This window comes from Lithohypha guttulata, assembly GCF_036872675.1.
Source record: "Lithohypha guttulata strain CCFEE 5908 chromosome Unknown scaffold_3, whole genome shotgun sequence".
Lineage (NCBI taxonomy): Eukaryota > Fungi > Ascomycota > Eurotiomycetes > Chaetothyriales > Trichomeriaceae > Lithohypha > Lithohypha guttulata.
The window spans coordinates 3,124,055-3,143,746 of NW_027042752.1; the positions used below are offsets into that span (position 1 = coordinate 3,124,055).

A 19,692-nucleotide genomic window follows, 5' to 3' on the forward strand; every position below is an offset into this window, starting at 1 on the left:
TCTCCTCTGTCGAGACAGTAGGGATCTAATCATATTCCGACAACTCAGTTGAGCACAATTCCCTACCTTCGCGTACGTACTATGGAAACTTTGGTATTAATATTGCGCGATACATGTTGTTATTGTAAATCACGGGATTGCAAGTGGTAGTAGTAGAGATGATGATACACAAAGAAATAAGCAGTAACCAATAAACTTGCGCGCGAATCGCAATTCACCTCTTATACTCCTCTCAATCTACTGTATAGCCGATTTCCTCTCGCACCGATTGATAGTGCTCGTTGGCCATACCTTTCCTGTCGAACAACACTTATACATGTTAATCGTGCTACCATTGTGTCTATTGATGCACGATGACTGACGAGTTCTACTGCGAACACTTGAATTGCTCCTACACGTTGTCTGACTAGTCACCGCGAAGGCTGGACAGACCATCATGGTGGTCTTTGCATTCTACGTCTTCGATAGACATGGTAAACGCGAAGCACATACAAAATAGGACCTCGCTAATCATACGTCCCAGCGGAGTGTATCTACAAGAGGCGCTGGCAAGATGCCCTCCCTGGTGCATCTGCCACATCTTCACGTCCTCCGTCCCAGTCTACGGTAGCCAACGCTCCCACTCCTGCTCGCCAATCTCTAAAGTCAGACGATGATGCGAAGTTGATATTCGGCACTGTGTATTCGTTGCGTAACATGGTACGGAAGCTGGGTGGTGAAGACGACAGGCATGACTTTCCATATGGTACATTCTTTGGCTAACAGCTTGCAGCTTTCTATCATATCGAACCTCCCAATACAAGCTCCATTACTACGAAACGCCAACAAACATCAAATTCGTCATGTTGACAGATGTAAAAGCCAACTCAATGCGACACGCCCTGCAGCAGATCTACGTCAACATCTACGTCGAGTACGTCGTCAAAAATGCCCTGTCTCCTGCAGAACATCCTGGAGGGATCGGTGTCGACAACGAACTATTTGAAGCCAGTCTGGACGTGTTCGTCGAACGAGTACTGAACACACAACCACCAGATCCTCGGGCCTGAGATCAATATCAATAAGTTGTGGCACAGCCAGGTCTTAATAAAAGCTGCGACGCATGTACTGTGTTGTTGGATGAAACTCCTTCCAGTCAAACACATCTGTTTGTTTGTTCGAGGTAGAACACCTCATTAAGCACAATAGCTCATCGTCGTATACATCCAAGATCGGAACCAGATCCCGAGAACTGCTGAGACGTTGTCGCCAGGCCATTCGTCCTACTTCAGCGAAGCCACGCCGGCATCGGCATCGGCTGAGCAAAGCGCCGTCAATCACTGTTTATGTACGACATGCCATAGAAGCAGAACGTTCGGGCAGGAGATATGCTTCACCATAGAGCTATCACAAGTTGATGTTCAATTTACACCCAAAAAGGAAAGAAACGTCTCAGATCGATTCGTTGAACTGTCTACCCTAATGTCCTCAGCAGTCCATTAGAAAGTCCTCGGAATTCTTGACTGGTCGAATTTTCTTTACAGGAGACACTGCCCGCGGTGAAGAGCTCATGCCGTAACTCAGGGAGGCATAGGCGATCGCTACGAGGCTGCGACTTCACAATGCATCTACCAACCTTCCAAAAGGACCATAGTGCTGTACCTGCTCCAGCATTGGCGCAGCATGCAGCTAGACTTATTCAATCTCGATCTCAAGGCCAGCGTGAATCTACTCGTGCAGAACCCTGCTTGCAGGAATTGCCGCAATGATCCCTCGTTACCAATAACGTTCCTGCATTCGAGCAAGCCGTTGATGAGTTACGCGATTGGTGGAAGCTACTACTGGTGCAAAGCTTCTGGTGATCTGGGGAATACCCAATCAGAAAAATGCTCTTCGATATTGCCATTCATTACAGCGCCTAATGCCGCCGCTTCTACGTCTGCTTGGCACGCTAACACAAGCGTTGCTAGCAAATTCCCCGAACCTTTTTCAGCGAAAACGAAGTTGTTGCCTATTTGTACTCTACGAATACCTTTTCGAATTGCAGCATGACTTCAGATATGATAGGTTTGATATTGTGGCACAGCCACACGCATAGCTTTCAACGCTCTGTGCTGATCACTGTGGTAGACCACGTACGACGATCTCCCAGGTAATTCAAATCACATCTAGTATGGAGCCGTCCTCTCGCAAATTGATACGTGAATGTTCCAAGCTGTATTTTTCAGCTAAGGCTGGAGACACCACGCATATACAATCATGATGTCAAGATGAAGCGTAATACCGCTGCCTTCTTACGTGTGGACTTTGTTCGATTTCTGGCAGCAATGGTTCATACTCGTACTGTAATTACATGATTCAGCTTGGATTCGTCGCTTCAATTTTCCCTGAGACTTTCAAAGGCTTCGGTTCTTCAACCTACTCGTGCGCGGGATGCACTGACATGGAGCTCTTGTTGTGGGACACTGGTCGCACCTGCTGTGTTACGAATCGGACAAATTCTGGAACAACCTAACTTTTGCACTACAAATCCTGACCATCGTGGTAACACACAGGGATGTCAGGTCTCTCATCACCCCCTCTTTGCGCCATGTTTCGTACTCTCGCGATAACCCGCCAAGTCATTATCGGCTGGCACGACCGTACGATGGTCGTCATTGAGCTTCTTCGTCGGCGACTGTTACAGCAGTAACACCATCGCCCTGGTCAAACCTTAGTGACTATTTCTGTGTGTATGCCGAGCATCTGATATGGCTTAGCTCGATTTGAGCAATGCTCCGTATCGCGGCTCCGTCAGCCTGAACTTGGCGGCATGTCTAGCCCGGAACTCAGAAGTGACAGGGTTCGAGCTGGATCCGAGACCTCAATGGACGCTAGACCGCGTTTTGCAGCTGCAGAACACGCTAGGCGAGTTGCTTTCGCGAGTACCTGAACCATATGCACCTTGCCGACCCAACGAACATCGTCGATGTGCCTACTTGGTTGTAATTCGCTTGTAACTTCAGTCCGCAGCTTGGGTGCGCAGCTGCTCGCGACTTTCATTCGTTGTCCTACCAAACAATCTTCGCACTCTAATGCCTCTCTTTCACTCTTTATTCGCAGGCATACCCAAGCCCCTAGCACACTTGTGTACTTCAACACACCACCTACAGCCTATACAGAACAGACTGGCGGGTCCCAAGCTCGGTTATATCCTCGTGTCATCGTGGATATGCCCCGTCACCAGACTAGCTGCACGACCGAGTCTCGAATGGTTTTGTCGGTTGTATCAGTACGAGTAATGCCACGGCTCTTGCATCCCCACATGCTGACCTCGACCCTTTTGATCCACCATCCATGGTGACCAGGGTATCAAGGTGGACACAATGGTTTGTTCTGCATATCCTTCCTACGTTCCCCAGCACTTCTTCGTGCACCTCTATTGTCGTGTATGAATCACTTCGTCAGCCCTACAACAGCACAGAAATCAGACCAACATTACCACTGTTCTACCACCGTGCCGTCGATTCGACTTACATCTCGGCCAGTACATACACTGTATGCGGCTGGATCCATCATGCGAGGAGGACATCAGTAGCATCTCTAGGAGGATCTGGTCATTGGGTTACGATACGTCAAAATGACAGTACCAACAAATCTGACGGCCATTCGTGGTCATTGTCCAGCTCCATTCTTCGACGAGGCTAGTTTTTCTACTGATGGAGGCTGTATGTTTTACAACGTCTGTATCGCGCTTGAAGCAAGTACTGATCACTGCAGTCATCACCGGCCGGTTGTGTATACCTGTTGATGCGCTCAATGCAACATGCTGTGTGCCATGCCCATCGACTGATTGGCTGTATGCCGATGGCTTCGAACAACGGACAGAAGTTGCCAGTTGGGTCAACGTGGCTGCTACAACCTTTACCTTGTTCGTTCTGATATCATACGCTGTATTGCCAGTCAAGTGGACATCGAGACATTACCTGAGCGTTTGCCTTGCAATCGGCGTTCTCTGCATGGAGGTGCGTTAGCTACAACTAGCGTCGAATTTTCGGCTTACAAAGACAGCTTGCCTTCTTGATTCCTCTGGCCGCTCGTCCCCAGCAGTGCTTCGACGAGATAACACCGAACGATATGCGATCCGACTTGACTTGCGCGTTTAGCGGTGCATTCCTGATCTTCGGAGGATGGGCTGTTGTGATATGGGTCTTCTGGAGAGCTCTTGCATTACATTTACAGATTTGCTGGGAAGTTGCGACTGGCAATTTGTTTTACTGGACAACTCTCATTATAGGATGGCTGATTCCAGGCATTGACGTTACTCTCACTCTTGCATTGACTGGAGTTTCCTATCGATTTGGTAACGTGTGCCACCTCAACCACAAAAATGGCCTCGAAGTCTTTTGGGGTCCACTGCTAGCCTTTGCCACATTGGCGCTGGTCTTACAGTTTATTACGATCGGTTACTGCGTCAATGTCTACGTGCGAAGCCTGCTCGATGATAAAGCATCTACCGAAAACAGCTCCGGTGTTCCTACATATTCCAGCAGTGTCAACACAGCTTCAGCACGTCAAACCTATCGGAGGGTCAAGAGGATTGTCGAACTGCAGTGGAGGGGAGCAATGATTGTCTTGCTCATAATCGCAGAGGTTGTGTTCTTCGCCGTGATCTTTGTGTCGATGGACAACAGCTCGCAGGTCAATGATGCTCTTTTCCGAAAAGCAACACCATGGCTCACTTGCTTGGTACTTAGTGGTGGTGACAAGGCCCGGTGTTTACCACACGCTGAAAGTCTAGTTAAGAATGAGGGGATTGTCATTGCGGTGCTGGTGTGCCTGGGGGTATGTTCTGAAGTCCTTTTGTGGCTATTTCCTACTAACAAGCATTAGATTAGTGGGTTTTGGCTGCTGATATTCCTTGGAAGATGGTCAATGGTGCTCGGCTGGCGGGACCTTGTCAAGAGCAAGATCTTTCGCAGGAGGCATGAGTTTGTGTCTGCAGACGCAAGAGGAATTTCGAACGATACACGTACGTACGAGATGCTCGACTCGGCCAAGACCACCCCAGCGCTGAACATTTCTTCTCCAGACCGAGTCTCGAGCCCTAGCCAAGCCCATCCCTTGAGAAGCTCCCCAATGACGCCGGAGCCGGATGCTAAGCAACATTATGACTACTTCAACAACAAAAACCTCACGAGAGTGAATGACGATTTCTCACCTCAGACACCTGCGCCGGCCTACTCGTATTCACCCAGTACGCCACGAATGTTCTCGCCGAGGGAATGGGATCATAGGGCGACCCAAGCACGACCCAGTTATCTACCTGGCACTGCAGTCTCAAAAGACTATACTTGAAAGTGAATTCATCTCAGTGACTGCCATCTCCATTTGAAGAGTAGCACATCTGGTGTGCGAAACGTCTCAATGGAAATATGTACAGCACTACCGTGTACAGCTATAAACATTACGCCAAACATATTCTCCTATGTTTCTGAAAGTTAGCGAACAGAGCCACGTTATATCGTCACAGTTTCTCCACAGAAGATTGTACAAACATGTCAATACCACTACAAAAGCAAGATTACTTGAAATTTACCACAACTCCAGTCGAGATCTGGGACACGTGGATAGAGGGATTACAGGAGTCGGCTTCACTGGCCAGGCAATTTTTTACAAACAGACTTGTAACCTTATGCAAACAGAGGTTGGCATGTCGTTGATTGGCAAAAGCAGCCACTCGCTTTAGTGTGGTTCGCGGCCACCAAGAGATGCCCGCCACCACGAGATATGGAGGAGATAGGTGGAGCCTTACATGTTGAGACTCATGTATCGTATCACTCGGGTTATTGTACAGACCTTGACGACACTGAGCCTCGGAGGGATAATGGTCAAGGCTACTCAGAATGCACAGAACCTGTACCACACGCAGGCGCCCTAGGAGAGAGAGTTCTCAGGCATTTGCAAGAGTATTGATCATCCTAGTGCGGTGGCAGGGCCAAGCTGCAGTCTTCACCATTACGTTTTTGGGGAGAGCGAGGTTGACAGATAGTCCGACGTTTTCAACTAGGATTGCTTGATGACGAAAGGCCTGCAATCACTGTACTCTGTCATCATTGATTCGCCCTAGTAGTCCAGGATCCCGAACAATAGAGCCGTCGGGGATCAATAGCATACCTACTAGGAGCAACACGCATTGCATGATGAAACGATTACCATATGGCTTGTAAGCCGTTTCTCCAAGGTTACTTTCGGCGGTGCAGTGCATCATTTGTCAGGTTTCGGCAAATATCATGCCTGTTGCTTCTTCAATCACCGGTTCGTTCTTGCTGACTGGCATCCTTCGTTCCTGCCCAACTTAGCGTGATTGCGGACGACCACTTTGATCAAATATTTCCGACGAGTCTTTTCAGCTTTACTTTGCAATAGTACCTCTACACGTTTTGTATAGACTCAAATGTCATTCACCGACCAGCAATTGAAACAATGTCTGGACCATGCTTTGGACGTATGGAGTAGGCATATTCCTTCTTTGGTGTCAGTCAAGTCACACGATCTCCACTGTGGCAAGGTTCCTGTCTAGCATGGCGAGCGCGGGCTGAGGTTTCGAATGCCTGTCATCGGGCATGCCAAACGGAATGACAAAGTCTTCACGAGGATGTTCCTTAACCTCTTCTGTCCCAATCGGCATACTTATTTCACTTCCGGGTACATGTATCCATTGTACAAGGACCCGGCCTCAGCCAAGACCTTTTAATGGCAGGATATATTGTGGTGATACTCGGAGAAGGATGGAATAAGACACAGGAGCAGTATGGCGACTATCCTTGTACGTCGCAGTCATCCTTGCACAGTCTTTAGCCAAGAGAATAATCGACAGGCACCGCCGGAAATTATATGCAGCGATCATTTCGAGAAGTCCTCTGAGCACGCCATAGCGCACATCGCAGAGCAGATGCTGTTGTCGATCGTGGGCGCTATTGAGGGCAAGCCCTCAGATCTTCTTGATTCTGGAAGCACAGCTTTGCTTTTGTTTCAGCAAAACAAACCATGCCAAGGCCAAAACGCGTGTGACCTTGCTGCGCCTGACAACATCGTCGGTTTTACGAGGAACTCACTTCGTGAACACAGGGGTCCTCCGATCAAAACAACAGCAGCTATGACAAAGCTCTCAAAGTTTCAGCATTGCAACCAAACAGTCGCACGAACAGTTGCCTAGGCCACATGTCTAGTCTGTATGCAGGTAATATTCCGTTCTAGACTGCTCCACAGACACGTGCTCAGGGATGACCCATGCTCTGGGGTATGGGAATTACGACGTCTATTGTGATTCAAGCTCTGAATGAATGCTCCGCATCTTACTTGCAGTTTTGCTTGGAAGGTTTCGGCAGACTGCCGTATCCTCGTTTGTATTCGCGGACGCCGGTCCAATACAGGTACCTCGATCACGGATACTGCTGCGGTGTTGACCCGCATAGATGACTTCAAAACTTTGTTCATCACTTCAGCCGTCTGCAAACTCCCACTGGCTGCGGACTGTCGGATACCGTTTCCTCGCAGATACAAATGAGTACGCAGTGACTACCGACCATGCGGAGGTGGATTGTTGGGCTCTCAAGTTCCATATGCGACTCTAGAAAGCCACTAAGCAATGTACCCAACCATAACACTGGACTTTTCTCTTCAACCATACTCACAGACCCGAGGTCAGAAGGCTTTAAGGGACATAGCTAGCAGTCATTCATGGCCACCGTCATTTGACCAGCAGCTCTTCAGCTCATCGTATGTGTTCGAAAAGTGGTCGAACACAGATAGGTCACAAAACCAACTTATCTCTTCTATGAACGGACACAGTCCGTGATCTGCATACGCGTCCGATGAATCGCGCTTCTCGTAAATTACCTTCAATCTGGGCTTGTATAGCCGATAGATTCTGGGCGGTTGCCTTTTCAGGCAGTCTTCATCCTGTAAATGGTGAAACCAGCGTAATGAGAGGGATGAGCTGACTGTCTCAAGCTGACTAGGATGATGATGGTACTGCTAGGTAGACTTTTTCGGGGCTGAAGCGAACCATTGTGTCGCAATGTGTCAGGTACGAAGTCCTGCAGCTGACTGCGGCTCGTGTAAACGTATGGGTTGACATCAAACGAAACAGAGCTTGTGTGACTAGTGCTACGATGCAGCAATCTCGACCTCCTAGCGGACATTGAAGTTGACGAAACTGCGGTCATGACCACAGCACTCTCAGTATGTGTTGAGGACGTAGTGCAAATGTGTTTTCACGGAGTATGCTGAGTAAAGATGTACACGAACATAAACCACTGATGGATTCTCCGCACCTGCGTCTCAGATCATGACCGTGGAATCGTTACTCCTTGGGTGCTCAGCATCACACAGGTGTAGGAAGACAAAGCTATACCAAGCTGTTACGATGCAGCAGCAACGTTGCCACTTCCATTCACACCGCCATCGCCATCCCCAGCAACCTCAGCTCCATCCTCCACAACCGTGACCTCGGGTGCCGGCGCCTCCTCAGGCACAACATGATCCACCTGCCCAGTAAAGCCCTCAGCCAACCTAACTCCTAAATCCAAATGCAGAATATCCTTTCTAAACTGCTCATTCTGCAACAACTCCAGATTCCTGATCGTCCCGGCCGGATGTGACAGAAACTGCGCATACTCTGGCCGTTTCCAATACAGTAAATACTTGAGGTAACGCGCGAACTTTGCTGCGTCGGAGTTGTCGTTGGAGGAGGATTTGGGCTTCTTGGTGGTTGCTTGTGCTGAGGTTGAGGTGTTGGAGGAGTCGAGAGGGTTCATGAACTGGAAGAGTTGGGGGTAGTGAAAGCTGAGGAATTGAAGGTATTCTGGGTTTGCGAGGGCGGAGACGAATTCGAGTTCCAACTCGAAGCGTGGGGAGGCTTGGATGGGTGTTTCTGAGGGTGTGGTTTGGGGGAGGGTGGATGTTGACTGAGCCATTGTCAGGGGTTCTGTGTGCACGCGTGGAAACTTCCTCTAAATCCGTAGTCAAGGTTCGAAACGGGTGATCAGTAGCATATCGATTGTGTAGTAGACCTTTGAGCCCAGTGGACGTTTATTGTTCAAAAGAGCGAGAGTGTACAGCGCATCAGCCCAGTGGCGATCGTGACCGTGGCATCGAGGTAAGCACAAGTGCACTACGTAGTCCAATCATTCGACTCGAAGTCAGGGCATGGGGTGAAGAACCAGAATCCAAAATGCTAGTATAGAGTACTAGGCGTTAACGCCAGTAGACGAGGCCGAATGAAAGAACGGTTCACGTGATCTGGCGTTAATGAGTTTCTTTACAGAATCGACCATTCATTGATTCCTACCGCAAGTTGTGTCGAAGCAATGCCAAGGGCTTCCTAATAACGAACTGGTTCTCGAGCTTGTTCAAGTAACAACATCGTCTGAGCACGAGACTGTCTAAAGTCATCACTTCCCATCAAGCCCCGGTACATCATGTCGCAAGCACTACGACCTGTGCTTCGACCAGCGACACTCCCTAGTCTACCTTCATCACAAACTTCTACCACATATATCTGCCAGTCATGTAGGCATGCGCGATTACTGAGAAGGCCGAAAAGACCATATACCTTTACCCAACTCGTCACGCTTTCGGATGGTTCAGCATTCACAATGCGAACGACATCGCCTGTACCCGTTTACCGATCGAGTCGAGATACAAGAAACGCACCACTTTGGAATCCCAGTTCACGAGACCTACAAAACGTAGAGGCAGACGAGGCAGGTCGATTAGCAAGATTTCGAGAACGATTTGGTCAGAGCTACAATGTGGCAGGTCTAGCTACTGCAGTTGGGGAGGAGATGACTGCGCATACGACAGGAGAACCTGATGCGCCAACGTCTGAGGGCAAGGCCGTGAAGACGCCGAAGAAACCTAAAACGTCGGATGATGATTTAGCAGATATGTTTGGTGAGGATGATGACAATGCTCTGTTACAGATGATTAGCGAGTTTGGAAAGAAGGATCAGGGGAGTGCTGCTCAACTTGCGAGGAAGAAGATATGATACAGTTGAGATTTTCGGTGAGAATTGAGAGCTTTGAACACGGCGGATACGACGACCATCACACATGCGGTATCTTTCTTGTGCACAGCGAAAGCCGGAAACCTCTACGCTCGATATCTACGTTGCTCGCACACCAGAAACGCGACGACTCGCAAAACGAGCGCTCAGCGAAAGTGGTCGTGCCTTGTGCCTTCGTCGTGGGCGCGAAAGAGCACGTTACGGTCTGGTAACGAAGCCGCCAAAGTTGCACAGAAGAGAGCAAAGAGATGGAAAGCACGATGCAGCGAGTCTTTTCTTGAAAGAGCTCAACAAAGCTCTCCTGATAGTACTTGTTTCGTTCTACCTTCACACTCTCATTGGTAGAGCTGCTGTTCTAAAAGCTTGGGCAGAATTGTGTATATGTAATCGCTACCTGGCCAGAAGGCAGATAGATTGAGCCGTGTAATGGATCTGTGTATCAAAGTAGTGAATAGCTGTTCACTCCCAAACCTTTCTGTTCTCTGAATGTGCTATGGCTTTCTTAGGCAGCCTGATAAAAGTAGCGCCTGCCGAATATTTGCCAAGTTGAGGGAACTCTGCATCGAGCTCATCGCCTCACCCGGTCCAGGGTGAGGCCGCTTCAGCTCACCCCGTGCTTACTGTCACGTGGGTGACGCCCAGGTGAGGATTGCCCCTTAGTAGTTTACTTTACGCGGAGGAGATTGAGCAGGACATGGAAAATTAGCAGCTGAAAAGCCGAACTCTAACCATGAAAGGGAGAACGTAGAAATACCACGATGAAGTCGATGAAGGTAAGTGCTGACTGTCTTTGTGAACTCGTCCCGCGCCGTCTTTCGTTTCCATGTCGCTCCTTCTGAAAGCCTGCCTCGGGGCAGTGCTGCCGCTCGCTTGTGCACTCACATTGTCTGACACGACCACTACTGTCACTTCCACGCACACGAGCTATGTCTGCCCTTGCGACACTTCCACATTCAGCTCGATCGCAAGCCCTACAGCTTTTCCTACTTCAGAAGAGTCTACCTCAGATGTCCCTGCAACACACCTCGCAGACCTCCCTATCTGTGGACTACCCAACCTTCGCGATCCTTCCTTCGAATTGCTCGATCTGCGCAACGGCCAGCCGAACGATCGAGTCTACAGCCCGTTTTGGGAATTGTCACGTCAGGGTTTAAAACCTATGAGCAATTCTCTCTGTGGCATGATCTGCACCCAACTCGGCACACAGTATCTGAACTTCACATCATGGCCGCCAACCTACGATGCTACGACTGGCAAGATGAATCAGTACAACTATCCTTTCTTCTCCCAGGCCGTTTCAAACTTCACTGAAGGAGCTACCTATGTCCTTTCATACCATTACAATGTGGAAGCTTGGTATGAAGGAACAGCCGATATCGTGCTGGCAGTGGACGGTGTTGTTGTTGGACGCCAAACTTTGCAGGATTTGAGAACCAACGATGTCGGGTTACAAAACAGGAACCAAGCAAATTGGAAGTACAATACTGTCAGCTTTACGGCTAACCACAACACGATGAACATATGGATTGAGATCCAGTGGAACTACCCTCTGTATTCCACTACTGGTCTGCCATTCAACACTGCGATTATCAACATGGATTCGATTGATATTGAGCCAGCACCACTGAAAGTCAACCATCCATTCTGCTTTCCACGTTTTAAATGAGAATATGGAGAAAGATTAATCGGTGCGCATGGTGCTAGGTGTTAGGTTGTTGGTGCACAGCATATGCGACCAATCAATACTTTCTAGTCATTTTTATACTTATAATACGATGTGTAGTTCCCGATTTCCTTTAATCACTATTAATCACCGGCGGAGTTTCAGGCGCAGACCAAAGCTCTCAGGCATCATCACGTGCTTGCAAGCATGCCTGAATGACCTTTGGCACAGAGACGACAAATGCGGAATGTTGGTCAAACATCGCACCCTCCTATCGTTGTACTATCCTCCTTCCAACATCATTTTGTATCACGATAGGTCAGACTGCTCGAGATCGTACTCAGTGACTCAGCTGGCATTGTTCTCAGCCGTAACTTGCACTGGCTCTCTGCACAAGACGATGTGCTAGACTGGGACAATTCCACCTGGCACAACACTCCTGTGACCAGCTTTGCAGGTTTCACAGCTCTGAGTACAATGCAGCAGGCCCCTGTCATTATCAGTATGCTCGAACAATGTAAGACCGGCCGATCCGGTTATTTTAAGAGCTGCATGACTTTGCACAATACTGCAAGCGCTCAAGCAAAGAAACTGCTTAAAGAAAGTCTGTAAGATTAGGAGAAGGACAATGTTAGAAGCCTGCGAGACGAGCTAATATGTAGTAGAGGAAAGAAGTATAAAATATATTACTATCCTGAAGTCGTTTATATACAGCTATAGAGAAATGCCCTAGCTGATTAGTAAAAAGGTATCTAAGTATACGATCATGATCGCTATCGTAATCGCCGTCGTGGACATATTAGTATTAGGACCATAGCAGATAACGGCCAGTGGGAACGAGTCTTGAGTATTGTTACATGCCTGATCTGTACGATCCAGTACTTGGAAGTATTCCAAGTAACGTAGCGACGTCGATAAGCAGGTGAGGAACCTACGGACCGAGTCTTGTCTATCTATGATGTACCGTAGTGGCACGTGGTCTGTTCTGACCAATATATGTGTGGTCGTAACAATTAGAGTAAATGCAGCGTATAATCCGTAGCATAAAAGAACGCGCCTGCGTTAATAGTATTAAGTAAAAGGTAACTACTAAACACTAAGCTAAACATAAGCTTACTGGAGCGGCAAGTGAGCCGAGGTCAAAAGCGGCAGCACGATGGTGAGCGCTTGCGTGAGCGAGATGCTGAATTAATGTGGAATTTAAAGCCAAGGCCGTTCCACTCATGTAAGCCGACAGGCGCGCGGGCTGCTCCGCCAACCTTGACGCAAGTAGAACCTGAACTTGAACACTCTTCTTGCTGGAATATAGAAATCACGAGAATCCTTCTAGGACACGAAGATGGACGACTCACCGTGGGACGGTATATCCAGCCTTTCCATTTACTTGCGCGACAACTAATAAGATAGATGTCCCATCACATGCAGAGGCAGGCAGTAAGAAAGAGAACAGCCCACGTATGTGCAGTACATGGCTTCGAGAGTATAGACCTAATTAGGAAGCAGCAAAGGCTGAAAGTACGAAAACCACAGCGTCGCCAGCACCTTCAAAAGCACCTGCTGGCAGAAGACCACCAACGAAGAAAGTCCTTGCTCAGTCGACTGTCCTCTCCTCCATTGACGACTCGACCGATCCTCTGGGACCACTTGGGGTCGCTGAACCTATACCTCCACCTGCGCCTGCACAAGTTGACCAGGCACCGACCCCTCCAAGTAAAGAGCCCAGTACAAGGCAGGTCTCGGCCGCCAGACCAGCTTCCGCAGCAGGTGACGATGGAGATAACCTGTCCATCAGGTCTCGCGGCCCAGCGCCAGCGCAGGCCTCAGTGCCAGGCGCTACTCGACAGACGCAGCCTAGTATGAGTGTTGAGCAAGCTGCAAAACCGTCATTCGACATCTCAGTGGGCGATCCTCACAAAGTAGGCGACCTTACAAGCAGTCATATTGTCTATCAAGTTAGGACAAGGGTAAATCTAAAGCAGAAACAGCACTACTGAATACTGACGACGTGTTAGACCACTTCCAAGGCCTACAAGCAACCCGAGTTTGCTGTCTCTCGAAGATATCGCGACTTCCTGTGGCTCTACAACTCGTTGCACAGTAATAATCCTGGTGTGGTTATACCACCTCCACCAGAAAAGCAAGCTGTCGGTCGCTTTGATACCGAGTTCGTAGAGTCTCGAAGGCAAGCTCTTGAACGGATGCTAAACAAGATTGCGGCTCATCCTATCCTACATCACGATGCCGACCTCAAGATCTTCCTCGAAAGTGAAGCTTTCAACGTTGATATCAAGAACAAGGAGAACAGAGACCCTCTACTCGACCAGAGCAATAAGGGCATGTTAAGTGCAATTGGCATCAATGTCGGAGGCTCGAGCGGCAAGTTCGTTGAGCATGACGATTGGTTTCACGACAGAAGGATATACCTTGATGCTCTAGAAAATCAATTGAAGGCACTTGAGAAAGCACTAGATACTGTCATCATTCAAAGAAAAGGTCTTGCTGAGGCTGCTGGTGAATTTGCAGTCTCGCTTGGGTCTTTGGCACAGGTCGAGCTCAGCCCAATGTTTTCAGGTCCGCTTCAAGGTCTCTCGGATGTGCAAGTTCGCATAAAAGAGCTGTATCAACGCCAGGCTCAAACAGACGTCCTTACTCTGGGTATTACCATCGACGAATACGTCAGACTGATCGGAAGTGTGAAGACAGCTTTTGGTCAACGGCAAAAAGCTTATCACTCCTGGCATGCTGCTGAAAGTGAACTGCAGAAAAGAAGGAGTGCACACGACAAACTGTTGCGCCAGGGTCGCAGCCAACAAGACAAACTGAACGAAGTCAGCGCTAGTGTTAGTGATGCTGAGAAACGGGCCCATCAAGCGCGTCTCTTGTTTGAGGATATGGGTCGTCTCATGCGCAATGAGCTCGAACGCTTCGAAAGAGAGAAAGTTGAAGATTTCAAAAGTGGCGTTGAAACGTTTCTAGAAGGTGCTGTTGAGGCGCAGAAAGAAGTGAGTTTTGCGTCGACTTCGTGGATGATTCACTAATTGTGTTTTTAGTTGATCGAAATATGGGAGACATTTTTGCTGCAAATGGATGCTGAAGACGAAGATTCCGTGGGCAAGGGTTTACCTGTTGGCCAAGAACAATCGACCGCAGTTTCGTCTGCCAGTCAAGAACCTCAAACGGACTCCCACCCAACTGAAGGCGAGCCTCAACAACGATCGGCAGATCTAACTGCAGCCACAGCTACAGATCTTGCCTTGAAGCAGGACGCTTAGGAGTTGCTGTGCAGAGTCTGATCGCGTATACCCGGTGAGGACGGGAGCAGCATGTTTCGAGCTCTACTACCACTAAATTGGGCAGTAAACCATCCAAACAGTACTGACCACAATATGCATGCTGACGATAACTGCATCTGTTGGCAGTGTAGCCAACGCAGGCTCGGTAGTGTTTGATACACAACACCTGCGATGAGGAATTTGTACCCAGCAAGCATATATACTTGCTACTCCAGCTTTGTCCTCAAACATCTGCTCATCATCAGTGCTTGCAAAAGCAGAACGTGGCATTATTGAAAGCAACAAACCCTGAAGTTTGAGTGGCAAAGACTCCGATCATGAAGACAACACGCGGAGATGTCGATTCTCGCATGTGCGCTACCATACATTTGCCTTTCCAATATCCAACTCCACCATCTACACACTGTCACAGCACATTATCTGGACCTGTCCTGACACATGGTGACGTTCCGCCCGTGAGGGATTTTCCTAATAATTCACCAGATCAAAAATATCCAGTAGCTACCTTTGCACATCCCATCGAGTTAGCAACCAGAATTGTACACCACGACGTTGCATCAGTGGAACTGTCTTGCTCGCCATGCGCTGGACTATGCCCGATTCAGTCGTATACGGCCGTGCCTGTTACCAATGTCTATCACTACAATAGCATGAGCACCGGTACAGCGGCAACATGGTGCTCTTGCCTCTTCGTTCACCTTTTGATAGCTCTTCTTATGGTACTGTGGCTACCAGGTCTCAGACCATGGAGATCCGCGGCATGTCAGTACTACAAGAATCAACGACCTTCTAGTGCAAGAGTGCTTGTTCAGCAACGGAAGCAGGAAAGACTCAACGAAGAGTCTGCATCAGACAACCCCAGTGGAAGCTCGGATATAGTACGGAGAATGCAGATAATAGAGCAGATCCTTCTTGATGCCAAACAAGATCGTCAAGAGATCGAGAGTCAGTGGGTACCGCCATCTTCACGTCGAAGCCGTCTCAGAGGTGGCTCGAGCGTAGGCCTGTTTGACTTTGACGATCAACTCGACCCCGATCAGAATCGCACCATTCCTCGCGACTCCCTCGGCCAACGCGACGAAGCCAGCAATGAAGGTTCTAGCCGGACTGAAGCAGCGGAGGTTTATGCTAACAATCTAAGTCTCATGCCGTACGTTATTCCTCATCGTAGAGCGAGCAGCGATACACGCAAAAGTTCTATAGCAATGACCTCAGGAACTAATGTCAGCCGAACGCTGTCACCAGACGAGTTCGTCGATGGTATTGGACAAGGCCAGCCACCAAGGCATCTCCGCTGTTCCGGACGAGGACAAAGAGCCGCGGGAGGGCGAAGCAGAAGAGCAGCCTCGTCTGCTGCAACGTCACAAGTTGAGGTCAGGCACCAAGCGACTCGGCAGCCTCGACCACCACTAGTCAACTCGCACGCTACAGCTTTCCAGCAGCCGCGAAGTGGACGCTCTAGAAAACGCCCCAGTACCGCCACGCCAAAGCCTTTTGAAGCTCCCGAAACTCTAACTGAAGACGAAGAACGCGACAGGTGGCAGACTGATTTAAGAGCTCAAATCCAGGATGAGGTGAACAGAAGCAAAGAAACCACAGGAGACCGTACGAGCGATGTCGAAAAGACGAGTGCAAGTTCACAAGCGACGTCTGCCCGAACTCAGGATCTGCGAGGTGGTGCAGGGCCGAGACTTTTTATGCCTAGCTTTAGCTCGGAGGAAGATGATGGTAGCGACCCTTGTAGTCCTGCAGAATCCGAAGGAAGCATCATTTTGTGCCCGGCTGTGTCAGATACGACAAGGACGAGGTTGGCTAAAGAGCAACTTCTTGGTATGGCAAGACACTCAGAGTATTCTCAGTGGCTGTACGATCGAGCCACGAGAGTCGTACCCTCAAGAAATGCGGTTTATCAATCTTATCCCACTAGTCAACGTTTTTATCATCATCACTACTTTCACACCACGACTGCTGATTCTGCAGCATCAAGTCCACAGCCACGTTTCGGACCTGATGCGCAGAATAACCTCTTTACCACATCGCATGCTTCTCCTGGGTCAGACACATCCGGACACGACTTGTTCAAATCCCCAACTTATTCCACGTCTCAACGTCAATCCCGGTCGTCAGCTTCCACTAAGTCGACTCGATATCGAAACAAACTCAACTTCGACGTCTTTGAGGACGCGCTAGTGCCTGCCGATTACGACGAGCTTGGTCAATTAGCACCAGACGAGCGAGAGCCTCTTCATAGTCTAGGCCGCAATGCCACTGCTGGTAGGCTTGCATCGAACGCAGCCGCCATTCTTGATCAGCAAGGCCGACAGGCACAGCGCCATCATGGTAGCGAAGAAGATAGTGCTGAAATTTCGCCTCGAACGACCTTAGCCAGTCAGACTCTTGTCGCAGAACCTGTGCCTGCTATTCCTAGCCCTGCTCATGATATACATGTCTGGACAAGTTTAATTCCCGAGCCTGGGAGCTCGGCAAGGCGTCAAGATCCGCATATCACATCGGACGAAGAGGATAGCGGGGATGAGGATGCCGCTTCATCGACCGACCCACTACCTTTTGGTCTCTTCGGCAGAGGTCGTCGCCATCAATGCCCGAAATGTTACCTGTGGCACGAAATAGCGCCGTCTAGCAGCATGCCGATGGTGGGAACCTCGCCACGGGAATACAGCAGGATGTGCACATGTCCCGAGTGTAGATATGTACACAGGCAGAGGAAGAACGCTGACACTGAAGCTATGGATGACGCTACACTATTCACAACCGACAGAAGCAAAAATGTCCTTGATCGACAGGCAGACCTGGCAGCAGCACGCGGCAACAGTCCTCCGCCAGATTCAGTATTATCCAGCCCTGCCTTTGACTGGGTCAGCAACGGCGGCAGGCAAGCAGTTAACGTCCTCACCACGAGCAAGCAGGGCGAGCAATTGGTGCTCACCATAAATGCAGACGGTACTGGGAATGCACGAAGATGCTTTACTGATACTCATCGTGCTCCACGAACCAGTGCGGTCCATAGAGGAAACGCTAGTACTCACAGCAGGCAGGAAGCGGGACGATGCGCGGATCGAAGTTATGATTCTGTTCCTCGACCACCAACGGTAGTAGGTTCTCCCTCGAAGCCACCAAGGTTGTATCAGGTGGAGGTGGTGGATGAGATTAATGAGGACTATGATGATGATGGTGCTGCTGCTGAGATAGAGGAGGCGAGAGCGGAGGAGGTGGTGGCGAAGTGGAGGCGGTTGAATAGGATTCTTTGATTGTGGTGGTTGAGCAGATTGTGCGAGAGTTCTTCGTGATGGGCCGGTCCGTAGTGGTAGAGCAGAGAGACACTGGGGCCGAAGCTGGGCAAGGATGGACGGTGTGTCAAGGCCTGAGGATGTGGTTTAATGCTTTAGAAGACTCTTCTAAACGATGTCTATGTAGCCTCATTAGCAGGTTGATCCTCCTTAGCGGCCTCAATACACTCTTCACAATCAGCCGGAGCAGAATCCCTTGCTTTATGTTCAGCGTGACTTGGCTCAGAATGTCCCTGCTGCTGCTTCTCTGCCTCCGCACTGCCCTTTCGCACCACTTCTTGCTCCTCTTCTGGTTTCCCTTGCCCTCCTTTCTTCAAAGCACGATCTACATGTCCCATGTCTCTGTTCGGGTCTATTACATTCCGAACACGATTCTTTAGCTCTTTCGTCTCCGGGAAGCCACCGTCTCGCTTCCTGTCCCAGATTAGGGTGTCTGTGATGGTAGATGATTCCGCAGAGAGAGAATTCTCTTCTGAAAGAGAGCTGGGTATGGCGCCAGTGTAGAGATTGATCGTGAATGTGCCTCCTGTCACTGGAATGAGGGATACTTCACCTAGAGTTTCGGAGAAAGTTTGCAGAAGTTCTTGAGCGTACTGTCGAATACATGATTAGGTAACGGGAAAAAGCTAGACTAGGAAAATTGCGAAGGTAGGTACGCATTGAGTCGGGAGTTTTGGGCTGTCAAGGTTGTTGTCCTTGTGGTCGCGTAGATGTAGACAGGACACTTACGTATGCGGCTCGTAGATTCCATTTGCACTGTACGCAGAACCTGATGGCTACTTTTGGCAGCTTGACTGCTGTTGAGGTTTCCATGGGTTGATAACGTGGCTGTGGTACTCGACTTTCGTCAGTGTGTGTATATCTGAAGTTGAGTCCCGATCAATCAGTATTATGATATTCGTAATTGTATAGCGATCTTGAACGAATGTTTGCCTGTGTTAGCTTTTCGACGTCGTGTAGACGTAAGCTCACTGAATAAAGCAAAGTCAATGGGGTAGCTATAGGCACGCAACACAATTTGATCATGGTGAGTAGTCGCATTCATTGACTGACTCGTGTCAAAGTGATGGAGACGGGTGAGCTTAGAGATGATAGCAGAAGCGCAGCAGAGATTCAGGACTTTCAAATAATTATGAGCAGTTACCTACTTCCAGAGTGCAAGAATGCTACTTCGAGAGAGCACGGAGAGCAAGGCACAATTAATTCAAGGACTCTATCCTTGAGGGCCTCGACTCACTTTTGACGTGAGCTGTTCTTGAGTCAAGACACATCCTATCCACTCCAGTCCAGTCACATTGATGTACGTCAAGTCACACATAATTGACAAGCTCCTCCCTAAACCAACGAAGCTTTATCTGATTGTGGCCGATCTGGTGTGTTACAGGGTTATTGGGTGG

General features: G+C 49.2%; 7 protein-coding genes across 7 annotated transcripts; 5 read left to right on the forward strand and 2 right to left on the reverse strand.

Moving 5' to 3' along the window:
- Window positions 1-436: 436 nt before the first annotated feature.
- On the forward strand, window positions 437-1,049 carry bet5 (Trafficking protein particle complex subunit BET5; the record flags this gene model as incomplete). The annotated part of the gene is made up of 3 exons (XM_064899276.1): window positions 437-473; window positions 524-745; window positions 766-1,049. 3 exons carry the CDS (start codon window positions 437-439, stop codon window positions 1,047-1,049), a joined length of 543 nt encoding a protein of 180 aa, XP_064755233.1.
- A 3,046-nt stretch (window positions 1,050-4,095) lies between these two features.
- Window positions 4,096-5,316, forward strand: LTR64_004934 (uncharacterized protein; the record flags this gene model as incomplete). Its single annotated transcript, XM_064899277.1, has 2 exons — window positions 4,096-4,803; window positions 4,852-5,316. The coding sequence occupies 2 exons, from the start codon at window positions 4,096-4,098 to the stop codon at window positions 5,314-5,316; spliced, it is 1,173 nt and encodes a 390-aa protein (XP_064755234.1).
- Window positions 5,317-8,384: 3,068 nt separating this feature from the next.
- soh1 (Mediator of RNA polymerase II transcription subunit 31) lies at window positions 8,385-8,939 on the reverse strand (the record flags this gene model as incomplete). Its single annotated transcript, XM_064899278.1, has 1 exon — window positions 8,385-8,939. The coding sequence occupies one exon, from the start codon at window positions 8,937-8,939 to the stop codon at window positions 8,385-8,387; it is 555 nt and encodes a 184-aa protein (XP_064755235.1).
- Window positions 8,940-10,854: 1,915 nt separating this feature from the next.
- LTR64_004936 (uncharacterized protein) lies at window positions 10,855-11,697 on the forward strand (the record flags this gene model as incomplete). The annotated part of the gene is made up of 1 exon (XM_064899279.1): window positions 10,855-11,697. One exon carries the CDS (start codon window positions 10,855-10,857, stop codon window positions 11,695-11,697), a length of 843 nt encoding a protein of 280 aa, XP_064755236.1.
- Window positions 11,698-13,550: 1,853 nt separating this feature from the next.
- On the forward strand, window positions 13,551-14,966 carry vps5 (Vacuolar protein sorting-associated protein vps5; the record flags this gene model as incomplete). Its single annotated transcript, XM_064899280.1, has 3 exons — window positions 13,551-13,658; window positions 13,707-14,696; window positions 14,745-14,966. The coding sequence occupies 3 exons, from the start codon at window positions 13,551-13,553 to the stop codon at window positions 14,964-14,966; spliced, it is 1,320 nt and encodes a 439-aa protein (XP_064755237.1).
- A 766-nt stretch (window positions 14,967-15,732) lies between these two features.
- Window positions 15,733-18,256, forward strand: LTR64_004938 (uncharacterized protein; the record flags this gene model as incomplete). The annotated part of the gene is made up of 2 exons (XM_064899281.1): window positions 15,733-15,749; window positions 15,781-18,256. 2 exons carry the CDS (start codon window positions 15,733-15,735, stop codon window positions 18,254-18,256), a joined length of 2,493 nt encoding a protein of 830 aa, XP_064755238.1.
- Window positions 18,257-18,414: 158 nt separating this feature from the next.
- LTR64_004939 (uncharacterized protein) lies at window positions 18,415-19,108 on the reverse strand (the record flags this gene model as incomplete). Its single annotated transcript, XM_064899282.1, has 2 exons — window positions 18,415-18,888; window positions 19,025-19,108. 2 exons carry the CDS (start codon window positions 19,106-19,108, stop codon window positions 18,415-18,417), a joined length of 558 nt encoding a protein of 185 aa, XP_064755239.1.
- Between the last annotated feature and the right edge of the window lie 584 nt (window positions 19,109-19,692).